Raw genomic sequence first — 16844 nt, forward strand, 5'->3', positions numbered from 1 at the left:
CAGGGCACACTCACGGCAGAGCTCCTGGCTGCGCCAGCGCACGGGGAGCCCATGCCGGGCACACTCGTCTGCATAGGTGGCAATGGCCGAGCAGAGACACTCACAGTCGCCCCCCGAATCGCAGCTGTGGAAGGGATTGTTCAGCCCCCGGACGCCGTCCCCACCCCCTGGCCCCCATTCCCACCCGGTCCCCCGGCTCACCCCTCTCACCCGCACGCGTCATACACACACCACTCGTAGTGCTGCTGCGGGGGCACCTCTGCGTGGCACCGGGCAAAAAGCGACTGCAGCATCACCCCGCAGTGGCCGCGGGCCCAGCTGGCCCGGTGGGCGTTCACCTACGGGCACAGCACCGTGGACCAGCCAGACCCCACCCGCAGCACCCGGCCTCCGGATCCTCCCCCCCACCCCCCGCAGGTTTCCTGCAGCGGCCCCCCACGCCCTTCCCCCTGCCTGCCGGTGCTCACGGTGCAGGGGTGTGGCAGGTCTCCTGGCTCGGGGCAGAGTGGACTCAGGTGCCAGGAGTGGGCAGCCAGCTCCGCTGTGGGCTCCAGGACGCCCTGGCGGCTCCGCAGGTCATTGCTGGCATCTCCATCAAAATCTCCACACAGCCCAGACACACGGCCACGGAACTGTGGGGACAGAGGGCAGCAGGGGGCAGCATTGTGGAGAAATGACCCCATGGGCCTTCCTCAGGGCCAGGGGCGGGAGAAGACCAAGGGCAGGTATTCTGTGGGCCTGTTTGACCATCACCTGGTACGACCACCTGGTTTTTTGCGGAGGCTGATTGGCGATGATAAGAGACATACACCTCGGGGGGCTAGGGCAAAAGTGGGAGCCTACTCTCCCAACCAAACCCAGGTTAGGGGGAGCAGGGAAATTCTCCAGCGGGCTGGATTCCGGGCAGGAACCAGGCTCCAAGACAGACCGTGACACCCACCAGCCCCAGAGGCCCTGGTGGCCGGAGGCTCAGAGGGCAGCCCCACCGGGCTGACCAGACAACTCCTTCCCATGCCAGGGGTTACTTTGGTTTTCCTCAATTTCTCAGTAACTGTTATTTCTAAAATGCCAACTGCTTGGGTTTGGGTGGTGGGAGGTTAGGTTTATTTTCATTTCTTCTTTCCCAAACTGAGTATTTTCTAAATGTTTCTTTGGTGAGGAGGTATTGCTTTTACATTGAAGAGAAACATAACATTAAAAACATAATTTGGGAACTCCCACCACTCGTATGGAAGAGGAAGAGTCTGGGGGGGGGGGAGTCAGCCTCATGGTGCTAAGGCGGGCATGGGTCAGGGGTGGGGGCCTGACCTCCGTCCCAGAGCAGGCTGAGGCCCAGGCGGGTCGTGAGCAGCAGGAAGAGACCAGCACGGCGCAGGCTCAGCCCAGGGCCTGTGTAGACCTTGGGGGCCGTTATGCTCACACCATTCACCATCACTGCCCGGCCTATGGAGGAAGAGAGGCGTTTGGACTCTGCCTTGGAGTCGAAGGGCTCCCAGATCCCCAGGAACCCCTCCCCAGCCTGCCTCCAACCTTCCTTTTGCTTCTCCAGCTATGTGACCTTGGGCAAGTCATTAGGCCTCTCTGGGCTTTAATTTCTTGGAGGCTTCCAGAATCAGGATTCCCAACCAAGAGGAGAGAGGAGAGGCACCAGCCCCACTGCACGGATGGTGAGCAGTGGGGGACCCCAGGCCTTGGCCCCCCGTGCAGCAGTGTGATGCCGGCCGGCGTGCCCCTCCCCCCGGCAGTGTCACCCTGCCACGTGGCGGCCACCTCTGAGCATGTGCACAACAGTGCCCTGTAGTTGCACGGTCAGCGCCTTGGTGCAGGTGAGCCCACTGGCCCCACAGGGCAGGTTCTGGGCAGAGACGCTGAACCGGCCGCTGGCCTCTCGAACCAGCAGATATTCGCAGGCTCCAGGGAAGGTGAAAGCCAGCCCATCAAAGGTCACGTAGTGGGGGGCACCCGATGCCTGGCACCATCCGCCGCACCGGTGGCCCGTGCAGTGCCATCGCCGAGCCTGACATACACTGTGGGTGGGGGTGGGGCGCGGAGAGAGAGGCATGAGGACAGAGACCCAGAGCTGGATCCAGGGGATGTAGCTGTCCAGGTTCCAAGCAGCAGACCCTCAGCGTGGGGCAGTCCTGGAGAGCTCCCCTTGCCCAGGCCAGTCTGGACATCCCACCTCAGCCCGGTTCAAGGCGCTAGGCATACCAAATGTTGCAGTCCTCCTGGATGGTAGCGTTGGGCGGGTACCACTGCCCTCCGTGACGGCAGGGACAGAGCTCAGGAGGCACGCAGCGCTCGTTCTGGGCAGAGGCCGGGACAAAGGGGCACCTTGGAGGGCTGCCTGAGCCGCCACCCACCGTTTCAGACCCCCAGGGGGGCTAGGGCGGTGCCCTGGGTGGAGCGGGGGCCACGGTGCCTCATGCAGCCCCCTCCCAGACTTACCAGCAGCACGGTGCCTGGGGGACAGACACAGCTCCCTGGGCTGTCCGGGGGGCAGGAGTGGTTGGCACCAGGGCTGTCACACGTGAGGAGGCAGGCACCAGGGACGTAGACAAGGTCACGGGGGCAGAATGTCTGCTGGGGGCCACAGCGGTGAGCAGAGCAATTCCAGAGGCCCCTCTCCTGACAGACACTGCCGAGGATGGGAGGCAGGTAAGAGGCAGGCCCAAGGCGGGACTCACCTCCCGGCACCTCTGGTCTGACCTGGGAGAGTCTCAGGAACCCACGGGGTCCAAGCCCCTAACGTTGACTCTGGAGACCTGAGCATCTCACGCCCCACACCTCAGTTACAAGCACAGGAAGTGGGGCTGCTCCCCGCACCAGCCATATGTGGGATGGACATGGTCACCCTTTCCTGCCCCAGCTCCAATGGGGCCATTCTCTGGGCTCTGAGGTTCTCAAAGAACCCCATTCCCAGCCAGGTAGGAGAGGGATTCTCTGAAGTCTCATCCTCACCCACCAAGCCCTGGCCATTGGCCCTGCCTCCACAGGTCCAGAACTGGCCTTTACTTCTCCCTAACCATTGGAAGAGCCTCTGGACCACAGTCAACCAGAATTCAGAGATCTGGGTTCTAGTCCTTCATCATTAACCAGCTGTGTGACTCTGCAAGCCATGTGGCCTATTAGAGCCTCAGTTTCCTCATCTGCAAAACGGGAACAATTCTTCCACCTCTTACTTTACTAGGTCATTGTAAGAATGCGGTAGAATTACATAAGATGACGTACAAGAGTGCTTTATAGGCCTGAAGTGCTCCACAACGAGGCGAAGCTGTGAGTGCTCTGTCGCCCCACGTGGGCATGCCCCGCCCTAACCCACAGGGCTACAAACCCGGCCCCTTTTCTCTAAGCTCCACCTCTTCACCCCCAAGCTCTGTGCCTCCCCCCAAGGCCACCGCCCTCACCAGCGGTTGCAGTCCTTCATGGTGGCGCTGCCAGGGGCATAGCGATGAGTTCCAAGCCGGCAGGAGCACAAGCTGGAGGGCACGCACTCGCCCTCGGGGTCCCACAGCAGTCCTGGGGGGCAGTTACAACCAGCCACACAGCTGCCCAGCTCCCCACAGTCTTCTGGCTCCCCACAGTTTCAACCACACGCTGGGACACACTCCTGGTACTCCTGGCCCCCAGGACACGGGACAGCTGGGCACAGAGACACATGCAGGTCAGGGGCATAACTGCTGCTGCTCGGCCTGCCCTTCTGGAATTCCGAAACAAGGCAAGCCCAGCAACCTGCCGAGGTCCGAGGGCCTCCTGGGCACCTTCCCCGGCTGCAAAGCTGTTGGAGCCCTCGGGGCTATTGCCAGAAGGGGCTGGGATGGAGGAGCCTGGGGGTGGGGCTGGCTGGCTGACCGACTCACGGCAGAGCGTGCGGGTCCTCCAGTGAGACCGGGCACCCTCCTGGGCACAGCGACGAGCAAAGGCAGCGAGCACAGGGCACAGGCAGTCCTTGCCAGGAGCACAGCCGCACACAGCTGCCAAGCAGCGCAGGTGGAACGGCTCCCTGTCCACCAGCCCTTGGCATTCCTGAGGGGGGAGAGGAGGAAAAAGTTGGGTTGGCTCCCCCTCCACACATTGCCCTGTTCCCTCGGGTCCCCACTGCCACCTCCTGGGCCACGGCAGGGAGCAGGGTCCTCCCAGTAGCCCAGGGCGAGGGCAAAGCAGGTGTTGACCCCATCTTACAGGTGCAAACAGGAGCACCCCCAATCTGGCTACCTGGAAGGTGGGGCCGTGCAGGACAGCACAAGCTGCCTCCGCAAAAACGTGGCGCTGAGTGTGGGTGCCGCAGGGGGAAAGTGGGGCGCTGTCGTCTGCGGGGCAGCTTCCCTCGCCTGCCACCTGGAACTTGCTAGCAAAGGCTGCAATGCTGGTCTCCACATCGCCAGCAGGTGTCAGGAAGTCATCCTGCTGGTTCCAGGTGAAGGTGCCACACAGACCCTGCACCTGGCCCACAGGAGTGGGCATGGGACAGTCAAATCCGGGCCCACCGTGGCCTTGCCCAGCCACTCGCCTGCCCCCCAGCACACCTGGTGGGCATGGCGGGGGTCCAGAGTGATGTAGGTTGCGGGGTCAGACACTTCCCAGAGGACCTGGGCCCCAGGCCAGCGCAGCAGTAGGAAGGTGGAGGAGGCTCGGGAGACACTGAGGCCCTGAGGCCCACGCCACGGCAAGCCCACGTCCTGCCCATCGATGAGTACAGCCCCTGGAATAGGGGGCCTGTGAGGGGCTACCCCTGCGGGACTGGGCTGATGAGGATTGGGGGGGAGCACATCGCAGGAGAGGGCTACCTGAGTCTCTGAGCTGGATGTGGGTGTCCCCCAGAGAGACAGAGATGGCGTGGAGGCAGTTCCCAGTGTCACAGGCCCCATGCTCCAGCACAATCAGCAGCTGCCCCTTCAAGTCCTGGGGCAGATGGTGAGGAATGTGGTAGGGTGGAGGTGGGGAAGACCCCGAGAACAGGGTCTGTTCTGCACCCTCTCCTGTTCTACAGGACGCCTACAGCACCCACCTGGAGGCAGCTCCCACCCAACGCACGTGCTGAGCACCTTCTTGCCAGCCACACTCTCGGTGAGGTATAGGGCTTAACCCTGGCAAGCGCTAGCACTTGTGAGTATCTCTGTGTGTGTGCACACAGGCATGCGTGTGTAAGTATGTAGAGGTGTGTGTGCACGCGCGTGTGTGTGCGTGTTGGTGCAAGATGCCTCCCCTCCCTTTTCCCCGCAGGTGCGCATGCTCATCTCTCTGTTTCTGTGTACGCACGTGCTAAATCTGCGGCATATGTCCACACCTGTTTGTGTCTATGGACCTGAACTTGGTAAGTCACCTAACTTGATTGGGGGAGGGCTGGGGAGGGAGGAGAACCCAGATTTCTCCTGGGGTTGTTTTGCAGGAAATAGCCTGTGATAAGCCCAGCCAGTCCGAACTGTGAGAAAGGACTGTGAGGATGGGTTTTGCTTTGTGCCCCTGGGCTAGGGTGGGAACGTTCACGGGAACCTAAGGCCGAGGCCAGGACCCCAAGGGCAGGTTTTAGGGGTCTGCGGCAAGCCATCCTCCCTCCAGAGTCGGTTCTCTCTCAGCTTTTCCCGGAATGACTGTGTGTTTCTCATTGATTTATTTAGAGGTTTCCCGACAGTCACCTCTCGCCTACAGAGCCCCACCGAGGGCTCCTCCCGGCGTTAACCCCCTACCCACCTGCACCAGGCTGGAGCGGCAACCCGGGCGGCCGCGGAAGGAGAAGCTCCGCCCATCGAAGGTGAGGTAATGCCCGTCCCCGCCCACCGCGCACTCGGCTGGGCACGGCGCCTGCGCGCAGAGCCAGCGGCCGTCCTGGCACACGCTGTGGGCACACGGGGCGGGGAGCGCGCTCTGACTCGGAGCCCACGAGCTCCTGCCCCCAGCCAACCCCGGGGCCCTCCTTCCGCCAGCAACCCCCGTAACCCTGCAAGGCCTGGAGGTCAGCCGGTGGAGGTCACCGGCTGGGTCTTTAAGCAGGGCCATCAATTATGCCAGGAGAGGTCCCAGGTCCCTTGTGAGGGGCCCCCGGAAGGGGAGGCAGGTTGAGGAGATAGCAGAAGGGAGGGCTCCGAGGGGACCACGCGGCCGAAGGGCCGGCGAGGCCCGCGGACCCACCAGGGGTTGCACAGCTGGCGCACGGTGTCCCCGGGGGGGTAGCGCCGGCGCTGGTGGGAGCAGGGGCAGCGCGCCGCGGGCACGCAGAGGGCGCCGTCCCAGAAGAGGCCCGGCGGGCACTCGCAGCCGCTCACGCACGCTTCCCGGCAGGACCCCTCCCCTCCTTCACCCACTGCTGAGCAGCTGGCGGGGCAAGCCGAGGCGCAGTCCGAGTACAGCTGGCCCCCGGGGCACGGGCGCTCTGTGGGCACGGGAGTGGGCTGTGAGGTCCAAGGGTCCCCCTCCTCCCGCCAGACCCCGCTTGCCTGCGGCCCAAAGAGAGGGCGCGTGCGAGGAGGCCCAGCGCTCAGGAAACCAGGGTCACAGGGCTGCTGTCAGAAAGGTCCCAGTTGCGCAGGGTGGGGACACCAGGGGCTATGCAAAGAGGGACAGGCACCAGCCCTACCGCAGAAGCCTGGCTTCCTCCAGCCCACGTGGATATGCTGCTTGGCACACTCCTGGGCATAGTTGGCGAAGGTGGTGCACACGGCTTCCCGACGGGCCTCTCGCCCACTGCCTGCTGGGGCCCCAGAACAGTAGGCAAAGAGGCAGGCCTGGTGGTACTCAGCAGGGGGAACCTTCAGAGAAAGGACAGCCCCTCAGTCAACGAGCCTCACCAGCACTCTCTCCTCTTGCTTCAATCATGCTCTGACTTAGAATCAAGCAGAATGAGCACTAGAAGGGACCTCTGAGATCATTCATGCAAAGCAACGACAGGACCGGATTCCCTGTTTGGCACCTCTCTAGCACCCACTCCTTCCCTCCCCTCTGGTGGTGGATGCCACCTCCACCCCCACCCATACCTGGGCATGGCATTCCCTGAATGGGCTGTCCAGCAGCTGGTGGCACAGGTCCTGGGCTTCAGCCTCCGTCCCTGCCTCTGTGCCGCTCAGGGGGTCCTCACAGCCCTGGGCTGCCTCCACTGAATCCAGACACCCAGGCTGGAGACAATTGAATTCAGGTCAATGGGGGAGGAGGGACATTAACCAGGACACCAGGAAAGTGGCCACTACCCTCATGGCTGCTTCAAGTCCCCACTGTCATGGCCACCAGCCCAGACAACCTGGGGTTTGGGGGGGCAACACGGTTGTAAGCTCTGGTAGGGGGTGGGGGAGCTGGGATCACATCAACCCACAGGCAGGAGGTTTCATAACTAGCTAGTTAACCAAAACTGGTCAGTGACCAGGAAGCTGAGTGTGTCCCCTGGGTGGTCAGTTCACCACTTGAAGTCCGTGGGACCCTGAGCCTGCCTCCCACCAAGGGTCTGGGAGAGGGCCAGGCCCTGTCCCAGGGAAAAGGCCAGTGATGAAGACAGAGAACAGAGGCTTGGAGGTATCACAGAAGCCAGGAGCTGGGGAGCAACCAGGAGCAGGGCAGTGAGCCTGGGCTCCCTGGGGGCTGTAGTCTCACCTCTGAGTCAGGGAGCCTCCAGGAATTCCCAAAGGTGGCAGCTAACACAGCCAGTCTCCCTCCGGGCTCCAGGAAGTCATCTGGGGAAGGGCGAGGCAGAGGTGGCCTGTCTGGGCTCTCCAGTCTTTCCTTCCCTCCTATACCAGCAACCGAGTCATGCCCACTTACCCTCAGGCTGGCCATTGTAGACTCCACAGAGACCTTGAGTTTGTCCCTGGAGCTCAGAGTCCACAGACACGGAGACCGAACTGGACCTGTCCAGGCGCACAATGACCCCCAGGCCCCCTGACAGCACCAGCCAGTCCCCGTGCCACTGCAGGCTCAGCCCTGGGCAGGAGGAGGCAGGAGTCACACTTCCCACCCCTCCCACCATCACATCAAGGCGCAGACTGCTCAGGGAAGGAGAGGAGATGGAATTCTGACAATTCTAGAGAATTCTGCACTTCATACTCTTTAAAGGAGAAACAACTGGTTTTCCCATCAGAGCGCTCTTTGAGAAGTTCGTGGACACTACAGATGCTCTCTTGAGCAAGTAACTCCAAGAAATAAGTAAACTACAAAGCTCTTGTGAGCACACACACACACACAACCCCACCCCCACCTCACTTCATGGACCGAAGACCAGGAAAAAAGCTCTAGTAAGTCAGGGTCCCACCTAATAGCACAAAAGCCCTTCCTCCCAGCACTGAGAGGCAGGTGGGGAAAGAGGTTTGTTGTGGGTTTTGGGGTTTTTTTAAGATTTTATTAAAGGATTTATTTATCTGAGCGAGAGAGAGATTACACAAGCAGGGGGCAGGGCAGAGGGAGAGGGGGAGGGAGAGAATTCCAAGCAGACTCCCTGCTAAGCTTAAAGCCTGGCACCGGGCTCCATCTCATGAACCCGAGATCATGACCTGAGCCGAAATCAAGAGCCAGAGGCTTAACCAACTGAGCCACCCAGGCGCCCCTTAAAGATTTTATTTTTAAGTAATCTCACCCAACGTGGGGCTCAAACTCACAACCCTGAGATCAAGAGTCCCTTGCTTTACCGACTGAGCCGGCCAGGCGTCCTGATACTCAGAGGGGTTAGTAAGGGACTTGCCCCAAGCCACACTGTGAGGGGATGAGCGGGGCTGGCTTGCAGGAGTCAACCTGGAGACTAGGTCCATGACCTCCTGGCTCCTCAGCAGGCTCCTCATTTCCAAATACCCCCCAGTCGCAGTGGGGGGCGGGGCAGCAGTCTCCCACTCAGCTGCCCCTTCTGCTGTCCCCTGCCCCCGGGGGTAGGCAGGCTGTCCCCGAGGAACAAATGGGGCCCTGGGAAGTCTCCTGCTGTCTACGTACCGTGGAGCAGCTGAGACTCCCCATCAGGTACCAGCTTCCCGTTCACAGAGACATTTTTGCCCTGGATCAGCACCTCCTCGGGTCCCATCGTTACTCGGGCCTTGCGGGGAGACACAGAGTGGAAGAGGTGTTCAGCGGCTCACCTCCTCCCCCTGTGCAGCTCCCTTCCTGTGTCCTTCCCCACCTCCCTTCCTCACCAGCTGACAGTGCCCAGGCTGGGGGCAGTGCCCCCTGGGCGTGAGGTGGACGGCCCAGATGGCGTCAGCAGAGCCCGCCAGCAGGTAAGCGCAGCGGCCCAGGAAGTCGTAGTGGCGCCCATCAAAGGTCCGGTAGTGGAAGCCCGACCAGGTGGCACAGGTGGCTGAGGGCCGTTGGCGCTGGCTCCAGAAGCGGGCCACGGCCCCCGCCAGGGGCTGCAGGACGGCTGGAGAGGGAGTGCTGCCTGGAGGAGATGCACCAACTGTGAGCTGAGTGTGAAGGCAGGAGGGTGCAGGGGGAGGACGCGGGGCTTCCCCCAGAGCAGGAGGCAGGTGGAGAGTGAATGGTCACTCTGGAGGCAGGAGGGATGGGAGGTGACTCATCCGAGAGCGCAAGGGAATGGGCATGGGCCCTGCAGGAAGGCCCAGAGCTCAAGGATTCTATGTGACAGTGCCTGGGCAGGGGGAGAAAGTGATGGCCAGGGCTGCAGACCCACCTGGGAGGGGTCGGCTGGAGCAGCTGAGGCAGGCCTGGGAGCTGCCCTCCCGCCAGCTCCGTCCCCAGGGCCAAGCACAGCACTCCTCCAGGCTTCCTGCAGAAGCATTAGCTGAGCCTGCCTGCCGCTGGCACTGCTGAGTGGCAAAGCAGCGGCCCCCAGGGCTGGCTTCTGCAAGGGCTGTGGCGAGTGGAGGGAGAGAATGGGGCAACCCAGACAGTCAGCCTGGACCCAGCTTCCCTCCCCGGGGAAGCCTCCACGAAACCACAGATCTGGGCTAATAGCAGGTGCTTACCCAGGGTGCAGTGGCTGCCCCCCCCAGCCTGGACAGCAAGCCCTCACTGTCCGGTTCCTTGCAGCGAGCCGGGTTTCTGGGGGCCTGGGTCCACCGAAAGGGCAGCAGAGAGAAGACATTAGTGTTCAGCCCAGCCCCGTCCCTGTCCCTGAGAATGGCCTGGGACATTCAATCTGGTCATCTATTCTCTGAGTGACTCTCTCATGTAATTTCCCTTCCAGTTCTTTTTTTTAAATATATTTTTGGTGGGTTTTTTTTTTAAGATTTTATTTATTTGTCAGAGAGAGCACAAGCAGGGGGAGCGGCAGGCAGAGGGAGAAGCAGGCTCCCCACTGAGCAGGGAGCCCGACGCAGGACTCAATTCCAGGACCCTGGGATCATGACCTGAGCTGAAACGACTGAGCCACCCAGGCGTCCCATCTCTTCCAGGTCTTAATTTCCCCTTGTGCAAAGTGAGAATGATGTTGGGAAGGCAGACTGGAGGGGAGGCACAGGGAGCAGACATCGTACCTCTCCCCGCACTGCCTGCTCCCCGTGCCGCCTGTCCCGAACCCCACACCCCTGACTCTTCTTGAACCCAGCCAGACCTACTTCCCAAACGCCTGCTTCTCCAGGACACCACCCAGTTCACCTCGCCCCCAGAATGTTGGCTCCATTGCTCTCTCCTGCTCAGCAGCTACCCCAGGCGCCGACCCTCACTCACTTGTAGATGGGACAGAGCCCGGCACGTCCACTCCAGGACAGGTCCAGCTGCCAGCCCAGGCGCTGGTAATAGTAGAGGCTGGTGCAGGGCACCAGGTCCTCCTGGCGGGGGACAACTTCCTCCTCCACCAGGAAGGTTTGCGTATGTTCACACCACCGCCTGCCCGCAGATGGGGAATGACAGCTACTGCCACCAGCCCCTCTATTGCCAAGAAGCCCTGTCCTGTGGTCCCACTCCCCAAAGAGCCCCTCCCAGGGAAGGGTTAGTGAACTGAAGAGGAGGCTGGTTGGGAGCAAGAAGCATAGGAGAGGGCGCCTGGCTGCCCCAGAGGGTCCTGTTCGTGAGGCGGGAGCAGAGGATCTTAGTCAGAGGGGCCCCAGGCTGGGCTGCTTACCCGTTAGCCAGTGCCCATGCCATCCCAAAGAGGAGGGCAGGAAGCAGCATGGTGCTCCCCGCCCAGGTCACCTGTGGGGGGCTGTGAGGCTTGGGTTTGGGGAAGGCACTACTGCGGCAGGTGAGCCGAAAGGCCAGTGCTGGCCTCCCCCGCCCCACACTGCAGCCTCCAGCAGCCAGGCTTCAATGCGTCCGAGGCAGCCAGACAGCTAGAACGAGGCCCATGGGGTTGGGGAGGCTTTATCTCAGCCCCATGCCCTGGGGCACCAGCTGCTCGGAACCAGACTGGACCTGCCTGCACACGGCACAATCCCCCCAGAGGCCCGCTCTCCCTGGAAACAGTCCCCTTCCTGCCCTGTGTGTGTGTGTGTGTGTGTGTGTGTGTGTGTGCGCGCGCGCGCGTTTACTCCTGTCTGTGCGCTCAGCGGGGGGGTGCATGTGGTCCAGGCCACAGCCAGACACCCTGAGCCTCTGATATTTTTCCACCCTCAGGCTGTGCCATAAATTAAGGTGGACTCCGGACAAGGCACCTTCTCTTTCTGAGCCTCAATTTCCTTGCTAGTAAAAAATTTAGGGGCTTCCCAGGGATGCTTGGGGGTGACTCAGGGGCTCCACTTTGAAATTGTGTGTGTGCAGGGGCGCCTGGATCAGTTGGTTAAGCGTCGGACTCTTGATTGCAGCTCAGGTCATGATCTCCGGGTGGTGGGATCAGGCCCTATGTTAGGGCTCCATATCCAGCGTGGAGTCTACTTGAGATTCTCGCTCTCCCTCTGCCCCTCCCCCCCCCGCACCTGCTCTCTGTCTCTCAAATAAATAAATCTTAAAAAAAAAAGAAAAGAAATTGTGTGTGTACACATTTTCCTGAGGATAGTTCCATAACTGTTATTACATTCTCAAGAGGAACTAGGACCCCACAAAATGGTTAAGTTATTGTGCCAAATGACTGATATGGTCTTCTAGCCCTAAACTTCTGACTGCGATTCTCTCCCTGCTCCCTTTCCTGCCTCCTCCTGCCCCCTCTTGTAGGCAGTAGGCACTTGTGAAGCCAGGACCAGTGAGCAGAAGGAGCTGAGTTTCCAGGCTGGTTGAACTGTGGGAAGACAGTGGGAGAGCATGTGCCCTTTCCTCTGTGGTCCAATTTCTTACTGGGGGTGATTATGTTTGGCTGGCTGGGTCCATTCTGGTCTCCTTTTGAGAGAGTCTCCTAGGGTCCAGAACCAGGAAGCCTGGGGAGGGGAACAGAGCAAGCCTCCGGGAGGAGTGGCAAGGGTGGAAAGTGTGTGTGTTGGGGGTGGTGGTAGGAGACAAAGGGGCCTGGAAGGCAGCCTCCCCTAACCCTGGGGGCAAGGCAGCCGGATAGGATCATCTGAGTATCCGGTTGGGGCAGCAGGTGGCCCAGGTGAATCCTGGTTACATCTTGGTTACCAACTCCCAGGACACCCTGGCTGGAATGTGGCCTGGGCCTCAGATTCCATAAACCTCCATCCCCTAAATCTGCTGTCCCACTGAGCATCCCACATAGTTACCCCACTTCGGGCGAGGAAGCTGCTGGGAACCAGAGCCAAGCTAGGCATTTCTCCTGGGCCCACCATTGGTCCTGTGGCCCAAAAAGGGTGCAGTGAGTCCCTCAGGGAGCTCTCAGGTGGGGTCCTCAGAAAAGGCCAGGGTTGGGCCATGAGCATGTTGCTGTTCCCAATCTCTCACACATGTACCCCATCCACTCTCCCCCTGTTGCTTCACATGCTCACATCCCTGCTGCAGGTCTCACAAGTGCTCATGCCCCACCCTCACACAAAGAGACATTCTACTCCCGGGGCCATGAGCCCACTGGGCGCTGACTAGCTGAAGGAGCCCATCCAGGAGGTTGAAGAGCCTTTCCCAGCTGATTCCGAGGTACCCCGTGCTCTCCCAGATACCACCCGCTCCCATGCCTCTCCTAAACGGCAAGGAATATTGATGGTGCCCCTGCTGTGAGCTCTGCTTCTCTTTGGAGGACTCGCTCCCAGCTCTGGATTTTAACTGCAGGTGATAAGGCAACACTTGGATTGGGGAGAAACCCAAGTCACAATGCCCCTTTCCCCTAAAGAGGGCAGGAGGGAGGAAGCTGGAAGCCAGGGGAGATTGGAGAAAGAGAGATGGGAGAGGGGGCCTGGAATAACCAGCCCACATTTCAGCTGGACAAGGACAGGATACAGGGAGCTTTCAGAAGGAGTCAGGTGCCTGGGTGGCAAGGCCGAAGAAAACCATCATAACCCGGGCGGGGACCCCAAGTCCCCCCAGAAACCGGATCTAAGGGCTGAGGGCATCCCTCCACACCTAACTGGTACAGGTTTCCAGGCCAGTAGGAGGACCAGCCCCCACCCGGCCCAGAGAACTCTCCCCTCCCAGCAGCCCCCTCCCCGGGACCCCGCCCTCTGAGTCTCCGCCCAGCCCGTCTCCAGCCTCACCCCCTGGTGCCTCCTCTCCAGCCCCGCCTTCTCCCTGGGGACCCGGCTCAAAGCCCCCCCACCCCAATTTCTGTTTCAAAGAGCCCGTTCTCGGCGGGCACCGAGGCCCAGCTCGGTCTCCTTCGACCACCCTTCGCTGCCCCTAGTGACCCGACTCCCGCCGCGGGTGTCGAATCGGGTCCTCCGGAATCGGCCGGCGGTTGCGGGTCTGAGCGGATTCCGGGGGAATCGCGGTGGAGAGCAGGGGCGGGGTCGGAGTTTCCCAAATCGACCCCACAGACCGACAGTCGGGAGACTCGATCCCACCGCGACGAAGCGCCGCACAGATACGCTCCGGGGGGGAGTGGGGGGGGACTCGCGATTCAAAGACAGCAACGCAGACACTCACTGGCTCTCCTCCTCCGAGCACGCCCCCTCCTCTTCCCCTCCCCAACTCCCCACCGCACCCCCTCCCCTCGCGCTCCACCTTTCCCCTGGCTCCTCCCTCGGCGCCTGCGAGCACCCTCCCGCGCAGCCCGCGTGCCCTTCCTCCCTGCCTCCTCTCCCTCCTCCACCCCTCCCCCACACTCCTCCCTTCCCTTCCCCCTCTTCCCTCCCCCCCACCTCGTTCCTAGGCTCCCACTTTCCATCACCTACTCTGGGCCTCCGTCCCTCCACACCGTCACCTGCACGCCTAACCCCGCCGTGCGCCCTCCTGCGACCCCACTCCAGCACCCCCCTGCCCCTACCTCCCCCACGGGGTGCCCCGCAGCTCCCCTCCCGCTTCCGCGCTCCCCTCCCCCCTGCCGGGCGCCGCTTCCCCGCTCCCGCTCCCTCCGCGTCTTTTCCTCTCCCCTCCCCGCGAAGTTTCGGGGCTGTCAGTCTGTCAGTCTTTCGGGCAGTCGGCACCCGAGCTACAGGCAGCGGGCGCCATTGCGAGCAGAACCGGCCGGGGCAGAAGGCCGGGGCGCCTGGGTCCCGCCAGCAGCGGGGAGACCCGACCGGCCAGCCCGCCAGGTACGGGCCGTGGAGGCGCCCAGCGGCAGGCGGCTCCGCCCGCTTCCCCTTCTACACCGACACTCAGTCACTGCCCGCTCCGCGCAGGTGACAGCCCCGGGGGTGGGGGCGCTGGGAGCGCTGGAGGGGGTGGGGTGGGGTTGGGGGGGCAAGAAAGGGCAGAGGAGGGGCAGGGGCTGGAGGAGGGAGGGGCTGGGGATGGGGAGAGAGGGCCTGGCTTGGGGGTGGTCACGGTAGTCGTGAAGAGGAGGAGGACCGCGGATCTGGAGGGAGGGGCGGAGGCTGGGAGGGGGGCCGGGTGGGAGTCGGTGGGAGAGGGTTGGGAGGCTCCCGAAGGGAGGGAGTGAGGAGTCTCCGGACAGGGGAGAGGGAGTGTGGGAGGGGGCCGTGGGGGAAGGGGGGACGACGAGGCCAAGGGATCTGGCCTTTTGGGAGGGGCGGGAGAGAAGGGCGCTGACAGGTGAGCCCGGGAACCGGGGAGGGGCTGGGCCCTGGAGTGAGGTCTGGGCGAAGAGGCTCTAGGGGACAAACGGAGGCGGGGAGGTGGGACGGGAGGGGTCTGGTCGGGAGGAAAACTTGGGGGGGGGTAGAAGTCAGTGGGGAACAGAAATGGGGAAGGTAGCCACTGAGAGAGAGGGGAGGGAAGCGGAGGTGTGTTGGGAGGCAGGGGTGGGGAGGAGCAGGGTCAGTGAGAAGGTCCAGAGCGAGCCGTAAGCCACAGACTCCCAGGCTTGGGGGAGCCTGGGGACAAGGGAGGGAGCTCGGGGAGCGGAATGAAAGGGGGAGGGGAAGAGCGGTTCTAGGGACTGGGGACCGGGAAGCGAGAGCCTGCTGGGGAGGCAAAGGGGGAAGGGAGACGGGGGCCTCGGAGGGGAAGGCAAGCTGCAGGAGGGAGGCGGGGAGGGAGGGAGGAGGATGGTGTGGGGACAGGGGAGGAGGGCTGGGGAGGGAGGGAACTGAGGTGAAGAGAGGAAAGGAGAAGGAAGGGAAACCAGAGTGGGGGAGGAGAGGGAGAGGGGAGGGGAGTGCGGGGTGAGGGAGAAAAGCGGGGAGGAGGAGGGCGGCGTTAGGGAGGAAGGAAAAGAGGAGGGGGAAAGGAAGGGAGAGGGTGTGCAGCCGGGGAGGGGGATGGAGCCTGGGGGAGAACCGGGAGGGAAGGGAAAGGCGGCCCTGAGCCGGGGGAGGAGGAGGGGAGGTCTGTCGCCGCGACTGCCCGGAGCTGAGGGTCAGGGGGGCGGTGGCTGGGGAGGGCCTACCGGAGGGGGCCGGGAGGGGCTGGCCCGGCTGTGAGCAGGGGGAGGAGCCGGAGGGGCGGGGCAGGGGGCGGGGCTGGGGAGCCGGCCGGATTCGGCGGGGAGAGAGGGCGGAAGGCAGAGGGAGCCGGAGAAGGGAGGGGCAGAGGGAAGGCTGCCAGAGAGACGGGGGGGGGGGGGGGGGGGGGGGGGGGGTGGGGGGGGGGGGGGGGGGGGGGGGGGGGGGGGGGGGGAGGGGGGAGGGGTCCGCTGGGGGAGGGGAAGGGAACCCGCTGGAGGAGGAGCTAGGAAGGGGGCTCGAGGGCCGGGTGCGGCGGCCCGGGGAAGCCCTGAGGGGGAGGGGCGATGGTTTTGAAGTAGGGTTTTGGGGAGAGGAAGCAAGAGCCATTTCCTGCCTTCAGCAAAGACCCTCCTCGGAGGGCCTCCCCCACCGGTTGCCCAGTAGTGACACTCACCTCCGCCCCTCGCCCCTCGGCTGGCTCGTATTTCACCAGCTCCTGCAGTGACAGCCGGAGGGCCCAGGAGATGACGTTCCCGGCTCCCCACCCCGGTCTTCCACTCTCCACCCTCTCCCCAGAGAATCGATTGATTCCTGACGTCCCCAGGCAAGGGCACTGGGGGGTGGGGAGCACTGGTGGGCTGGGCCTGGTTCAGAGACCCGCCAGGTGAGGGTAGGGGTGCAGCTGATTTCTGGAGCTGACCAGAGCCCGCGGAAGTGGCTTCAGGGCCTTGGCCTTGGCCTTCAAAGATCTCTTGGCTTTCTGAAACCCATCTTCCCTCATTCCCCTTACCTGTACCTGGGGACATCACCTTTGGAGCTCCTGGGGATGGCTGATGGGGAGAGGTTGGGCAGAGCCAAGGCCCAGGGGGCAGCTGTCGGGAGAAGAATGTGAACAAGGATGTGTTTTCTCCTTAGGGCGTGTGGCCTGGTTCCCAGGAGGAGCTACCCTGGGTTGCCATGAGAGAGACCTTTGAGGCCCTCAGCTCTCTGGGTGAGCCAGCAGCACTCGAGGAACGTGGGTGGGCGGGAGGCAGGATTCAGCAGCACCCACCGACTTACCAGAGCCTGGTAGGCCTGCTGCTTTCCTACCTGCTGTCTTCAGGAGATGGCGACCCTGAGACCCCAGAGGCGCCCCCCCCCCCCCCCCCCCCCCCCCCCCCC

General features: G+C 62.7%; 2 protein-coding genes across 6 annotated transcripts in view; one reads left to right on the forward strand and one right to left on the reverse strand.

Annotated features, from left to right (window-relative positions):
• LOC116630665 (SCO-spondin-like) overlaps nt 1-11037 on the reverse strand; it is a 51947-nt gene extending 40910 nt beyond the window's left edge. The window contains 25 exon segments of the mRNA XM_032401356.1: nt 15-124; nt 211-338; nt 468-691; nt 1309-1443; nt 1771-2027; nt 2212-2306; nt 2449-2638; nt 3408-3642; nt 3861-4026; nt 4216-4443; nt 4527-4702; nt 4788-4902; nt 5692-5836; nt 6130-6370; nt 6575-6746; nt 6972-7109; nt 7579-7658; nt 7747-7905; nt 8902-9001; nt 9099-9343; nt 9596-9775; nt 9891-9912; nt 9914-9974; nt 10594-10752; nt 10988-11037. Coding sequence (XP_032257247.1) covers nt 15-124; nt 211-338; nt 468-691; nt 1309-1443; nt 1771-2027; nt 2212-2306; nt 2449-2638; nt 3408-3642; nt 3861-4026; nt 4216-4443; nt 4527-4702; nt 4788-4902; nt 5692-5836; nt 6130-6370; nt 6575-6746; nt 6972-7109; nt 7579-7658; nt 7747-7905; nt 8902-9001; nt 9099-9343; nt 9596-9775; nt 9891-9912; nt 9914-9974; nt 10594-10752; nt 10988-11037 — 3811 coding nt within the window.
• A 3194-nt stretch (nt 11038-14231) lies between these two features.
• ZNF467 (zinc finger protein 467) overlaps nt 14232-16844 on the forward strand; it is an 8409-nt gene continuing 5796 nt past the window's right edge. The window contains exons 1-3 of one of the 5 annotated variants that reach the window (XM_032401358.1): nt 14232-14429; nt 16177-16287; nt 16599-16674. In XM_032401358.1, the coding sequence (XP_032257249.1) occupies nt 16641-16674 (34 nt within the window). In that variant the 5' untranslated portion in view covers nt 14232-14429; nt 16177-16287; nt 16599-16640. The other 4 variants (XM_032401359.1, XM_032401357.1, XM_032401360.1 and 1 more) reach the window with 4 other exon arrangements.

This window comes from Phoca vitulina, unplaced genomic scaffold, assembly GCF_004348235.1.
Source record: "Phoca vitulina isolate PV1807 unplaced genomic scaffold, GSC_HSeal_1.0 scaffold4, whole genome shotgun sequence".
Taxonomy (NCBI): Eukaryota; Metazoa; Chordata; class Mammalia; order Carnivora; family Phocidae; genus Phoca; species Phoca vitulina.